The following is a 6,405-nucleotide window of genomic DNA, read 5'->3' as shown; positions in this document are numbered from 1 at the left end:
ACACTGTGGCTGGCAAGGTACGGGAAGACACTGTGGGTGGTACTGGACGGGATGACACTGTGGGTGGCATTGGACTGCAGGACACTGTGGCTGGCATTGTACGGGAGGACACTGAGGCTGGGATTGTACGGGAGGACACTGTGGATAGCATTGGACGGGAGGACACTGTGGCTGGCATTGGAAAAGAGGACACTGTGGCTGGCATTGTACAGTAGAACGCTGTGGTTGGCATTGGACGGGAGAACGCTGTGGGTGGTATTGGACGAGAGGACACTGTGGGTGGTATTGGACGGGAGGACACTGTGGGTGGCATTGTACGGGAGGACACTGTGGCTGGCATTGTACGGGAGGACACTGTGGCTGGCAAGGTACGGGAGGACACTGTGGCTGGCAAGGTACGGGAGGACACTGGGTGGTATTGGACGGGAGGACACTGTGGCTGGCAAGGTACGGGAGGACACTGTGGCTGGCAAGGTATGGGAGGACACTGTGGGTGGCATTGGACGGGAGGACACTGTGGGTGGTATTGGATGGGAGGACACTGTGGCTGGCATTGGACGAGAGGACACTGTGGCTGGCAAGGTACGGGAGGACACTGTGGCTGGCAAGGTACGGGAGGACACTGTGGGTGGTATTGGACGGGAGGACACTGTGGGTGGCATTGGACTGCAGGACACTGTGGCTGGCATTGTACGGGAGGACACTGCGGCTGGGATTGTACGGGAGGACACTGTGGATAGCATTGGATGGGAGGACACTGTGGCTGGCATTGGAAAAGAGGACACTGTGGCTGGCAAGGTACGGGAGGACACTGTGGGTGGCATTGGACGGGAGGACACTGTGGGTGGTATTGGATGGGAGGACACTGTGGCTGGCATTGGACGAGAGGACACTGTGGGTGGCATTGGACGGCAGGACACTGTGGCTGGCATTATACGGGAGGACACTGCGGCTGGGATTGTACGGGAGGACACTGTGGATAGCATTGGACGGGAGGACACTGTGGCTGGCCTTGGAAAGGAGGACACTGTGGCTGGCATTGGAGAGGAGGACACTGTGGCTGGCAAAGGACAGGAGGACACTGTGGCTGGCAAGGTATGGGAGGACACTGTGGCTGGCAAGGTACGGGAGGACACTGTGGGTGGTATTGGACGGGAGGACACTGTGGCTGGCAAGGTACGGGAGGACACTGTGGCTGGCAAGAAACGGGAGGACACTGTGGGTGGCATTGGATGGGAGGACACTGTGGGTGGTATTGGATGGGAGGACACTGTGGCTGGCATTTGACGAGAGGACACTGTGGCTGGCAAGGTACGGGAGGACACTGTGGCTGGCAAGGTACGGGAGGACACTGTGGGTGGTATTGGACGGGAGGACACTGTGGGTGGCATTGGACTGCAGGACACTGTGGCTGGCATTGTACGGGAGGACACTGCGGCTGGGATTGTACGGGAGGACACTGGATAGCATTGGACGGGAGGACACTGTGGCTGGCATTGGAAAGGAGGACACTGTGGCTGGCAAGGTACGGGAGGACACTGTGGGTGGCATTGGACGGGAGGACACTGTGGGTGGTATTGGATGGGAGGACACTGTGGCTGGCATTGGACGAGAGGACACTGGGTGGCATTGGACGGCAGGACACTGTGGCTGGCATTATACGGGAGGACACTGCGGCTGGGATTGTACGGGAGGACACTGTGGATAGCATTGGACGGGAGGACACTGTGGCTGGCCTTGGAAAGGAGGACACTGTGGCTGGCATTGGACAGGAGGACACTGTGGCTGGCAAAGGACAGGAGGACACTGTGGCTGGCATTGGACGGGAGGACACTGTGGCTGGCATTGGACGGGAGGACACTGTGGCTGGCATTGGACGGGAGGACACTGTGGCTGGCATTGGACGGGAGGACACTGTGGCTGGCAAAGGACAGGAGGACACTGTGGCTGGCATTGGACAGGAGGACACTGTAGCTGGCAAAGGACAGGAGGACACTGTGGCTGGCATTGGACGGGAGGACACTGTGGCTGGCAGTGGACAGGAGGACACTGTGGCTGGCAAAGGACAGGAGGACACTGTGGCTGGCATTGGACGGGAGGACACTGCACTATATAAAGGCCTATACTCTATCAAGGATAAAGATTTTCTGCAAGTTTCAAGAAAGCCTCTAACATTCTTAGACAATTATATTAGGGAGAATTCCATATAATACACAAATCTCATTTTGAAGAAATGGCTCATTGTATTCAGTCAGAGAAGCTCCCATTTCCTCTATGAAAAAAGATGTTCTGTAGCAGCTGAGATAACAGAATAATATACACTTTCTATAAATCATTATGGGTTTTGCGGTGGAGTTTCCTGATGTGTATTCTCTATACAGACTTGTTGTGTAGGTCAGATGTGGTGCGTCTACTGTAGCAGACTGATGTGGCAATTTGTGTCAGTGCTGTTGAAAGATTTATAGATTTTACGGTTTGTTTTGTCAGTCAAATGCTCAACCTAAAATCACCCAGAAAGGTGTTCACTTCTGCACAGGATTTGACAGGTAAACATTTGGCTCCTGAGGCAATCATAAATAGTCCTTATCATGGACTATATCAACCACACACCAGTCATTCCTCTCCACAACTTATTATCTCCGCCACTCCCCATGTGATACGTGTATCCACATCTGCCCATGGGTCTGTTTCCTAACTTACCCGCTACGTCTGAAGACCACCTGCCTCGGCCTCAGTTACCTCCCGGTGACCCGCTATTTATTACACTTTAACACGTGTTCACATCATGTAGCCTCACCTCTGTATACTATAAGAAATCTGGTCATAGATGGGATGGCGCTCCTCTCACTCACCCAATTTGTGAGGAAAAGTGCAAAAATTGGATATAAAACCACAGAAATTGTTTTTTTTTTGGGTACTGATAATGTCACGTATGTGCTCATGTATTTTCTTGCCCATTAGCTCATTAATACAGTGGGATGAGATGACAAAGCTATGGCTGCTTTCTTCCACCACCATTTGTATGGTACTGAGCTGCAATCCTAAATCTAACCTCAATATGGTGCAAAATAATATGTGATATTCAAAAAATTGAGCGATAATGCTGAGTTGAGGTTATTCCCCACATTATCACAACTAAAATTTTCTTCTATTTCCTCTCCAAAATTTCTATTGAAAAACTCAGTTCATGTTTGGAAAGGTTAAGATGCCTAATACACCACATACCGTTCCACTAACAGCTCTCTTTCTCGATTCCCCCATACACATGCATGCTCAACTTCGTGGAGCATGCATGAGATTTCATTGGGGAACAGGCAGTAAACTACTGCCAGAAATCTCTGGTGGTGACTTATGTAGCTGAAGACCAAAAGGATCCAGCATTGTAATTCAACATATCCAACTCTTCTTTCTCCAACTGGAATGACCCCATATACCAGCCGGTATCACCACATTTGGAGGTTTCAAATATGGGGATCTTTACAACAAATCGAGGCCTTTAAAAGGTAGAGTACCAGCAACAAAATGGTCAATTACCATCATAGTAATCATGAACTGGGCCAGTAAAGATACTTGTGAGAATATGGCCACTTACTAAAGACTATAGGACAAATGGACGTAGAGCGGAGTCTACACCTCTAAGAGATAGAGACTTTTTCCAGCATGGAGCAACGGTTGTGTCGATATTGTTATGTTTTATTAGATATTTTATTGCTGCGTTTTATTAGTGATTTTCTTGCTGGTCAGTTCATCCTCAGGAATCAATGTTTCCACTCAGTGACAGTAAGCAGAGGAAGACGAGCAGGCTGGATCTTAGGTATACCTAATGCCAAATAGGAGATTGCTAAAGGTACATGTAAGGGTCCTGTTACACTAAACGACACACCAGCGATCCCGACAACGATACGACCTGGTCAGGATCGCTGGTGCGTCGCTACATGATCGTTGGTGAGCTGCCAAACAGGCAGACTCACCAGCGATCAGGACCAGTGAGGATGCTGGTATCCAAGGTAAATAGCAGGTAACTAAGAGCGCGCGCTTAGTTACCCGCTGTTTACCCTGGATACCAGCTCCCAGCGTGAGCACGCTGATATCCAGGGAACACAGCGGGTAACTAAGCCACACGCGTGCTTAGTTACCCGCTATTCACCTTGGATACCAGCTCCCAGCGTCTGCTTACAGCGCTGGGAGCTCGCTGATCGTTGGTCTCCCGCTGCCACACGCAGCGATGCATGCTGGCCAGTGGGAGACCAACGATCAAAAAATGGCCCAGGACGTTCCTGCACGATCAGCGATACCTGGTGGGGGGGGCGCTCGCTGATGCGTGCCACACACAGCGAGATCGCTGGTGCGTCGCTAAATCGGTGACGCATCAGCGATCTCGCTTAGTGTGAAGTACCCCTAAAGCAATCATCCTATCAATCCATTATTCTGCCAGCCTAAGCCCATTGTGTGGATGGAGATAGCAGACTCAAGTGAGCCATCACCACAGGGGTCTCACATACAGCCCCTTGTGATGGATTATGCTTTGTTCTGTGAGTTTAAGGGAGAGGGAGAAAAAGGCACATGGGTTGAATCAGGAGTTGTTGGAGGAACTTCGGTGGAAGAGGATCCAAGCTGGGATGGATGGATGATCTATGGAGTTGTGGAGATTGATTGTTGGCTGGAGGGGTATCCATGAGCTACAGTCATGATATCCATCGTCTGGAGGAACATAGACTGTGACTACACACTATACCAGCTGGAGATACCAAAAGCTGAGGGTCAACCAAAAGTGGGGAGACAGTGGGTAACGCCTGGTACGGGGCCATTGGAACCACTGATCTCAGATTGGTAACTTGTGGACTGAGGACATTGTATGTTGGCCATCTACCTGGATGTTTTGTACAACCATGGATGTATGGAATAAAAAGAGTTGTATCGTTAACCTGCCTAGGTGGTTTTCATAACCCACAACATCAGATCCTCACAGTACTTATAAAACTGGCATTAAGAACAGTGTACACATATGAAAAACGGGTGCACCCTTGGGCATGGACAATCATCTTCTTAAGGCTTTAAGTTCTAGTCTAAAGTAATATTAGGCACAAGAATATTGGCGGGTTCTGCTACAGCCTTTGTCTGTTTTTATGGTGTAACTGAGGTATGTTCGAGCCAATAATTGGTAAGTGAAGATGCAGTCGATGGGTGACGTGCTGGTTCTCCATGTTTTTCTGGAGACTCAATGCTGTAGCTTCCATTGGAATGAAGTGCCGGTAGCTTTAGCTCATATACAATGACAAGGAGATGACACCCAGGACCCAGCAATTACATAATAAAACAACCTCACCTCATGTACACAGCTGAACAGCTCCCAGTGAAAAGCACCGAGGTGATTGGCAAGATCTTCTGCCTCAATCCGATGAATATGAGAATCCTCAGGTGGCAACTGAACCTCTTCTGGTAATGGAACCTAAAGAGCATTGTGACATGTGTTTGTAGGGGTTGTCCACCTCTGGGAACATTTTTTTACTTAAACACATGTATTTGGGGCTAAAAATCATTTCTGCATGTTGGTTTCCTCAGAAATGAACATTTTTGCACAGTTTGGCTCTTATGGGCTGTATGTGTCCCTGCACATTTAACCATTGTGTGGTCTTTAGTTATAAATAACATGAGAGTAGCTCAGAAGTAGTCAGATAGAAGAGATAGAAACACTCTCACTGGACTGTCCGAATGAGATCATGAGATCACTGATGGATTCTCAGTTAACTCATTCTGCACCCACCTCTGAACAGAGGCTATAGAAGGCAAACTGTGCAAAATTATTAATCAGACTCCATTACAAAAATTATTTTTTAGTTGAAAATACATCCATTTAAATAAAAAAAATGCCCCTATTCCCTTTTACATAACCGCTGAACTGGTTCTTGCTCAGATATTGTCAAAGATTTGCTGTGATATACCATATTCATGACTACATTGTACACAGATTTCAAAGACTTGAAGATCTTGGTCTTGGATCTGGTTTTTCAGGTCATCTTTGCCTTCTACCACATGTCAGGAATATTAAACCTAAATCGCCTAATAAATCCTATTACATAATATGTTCCCAAACTTGCCACCAAGCACAAATCTGATAACCTTTGTTGTTACACCCAATACTTATTATGTAACAGATCTAGAGCACCAAGGCCGTCGCCAACTGGTTCTGAAAACTGCTCTTACCAAAGTGCGCAGCTCTTCCCGATTGCAGGCGAACAAGTGGCTGTTTATACCCAACGTGGTGAAGATACAACCATCATCCGGCTTCAGGAGAACCTTGTCTGAGAAGAGAGACAGAAAGAATAAGCAGAGAAGGGGAAATTAGAAACACCAATGATTGCCAACAATTTACTAATTATAGTACATTTTCCAGAAACTACTTTT

General features: G+C 48.4%; 1 protein-coding gene across 3 annotated transcripts in view; it reads right to left on the bottom strand.

Annotated features, from left to right (window-relative positions):
* Positions 1 to 6,405, bottom strand: part of RAPGEFL1 (Rap guanine nucleotide exchange factor like 1) — a 97,251-nt gene that overhangs the window by 42,443 nt on the left and 48,403 nt on the right. For all 3 annotated transcript variants that reach the window (XM_073572608.1, XM_073572609.1, XM_073572607.1), the window contains exons 8-9: positions 6,205 to 6,302; positions 5,327 to 5,449 (exon numbers count right to left, since the gene is read on the bottom strand). In XM_073572608.1, the coding sequence (XP_073428709.1) occupies positions 5,327 to 5,449; positions 6,205 to 6,302 (221 nt within the window). The remainder of the gene's footprint in view (positions 1 to 5,326; positions 5,450 to 6,204; positions 6,303 to 6,405) is intronic.

This window comes from Dendrobates tinctorius, unplaced genomic scaffold (genome assembly GCF_039654945.1).
Source record: "Dendrobates tinctorius isolate UK_male_01 unplaced genomic scaffold, ASM3965494v1 ptg000032l, whole genome shotgun sequence".
NCBI classification, from domain to species: Eukaryota; Metazoa; Chordata; class Amphibia; order Anura; family Dendrobatidae; genus Dendrobates; species Dendrobates tinctorius.
The sequence above is the reverse complement of the archived record's forward strand: the minus strand, read 5'-3'. Positions and strand labels throughout refer to the sequence as shown.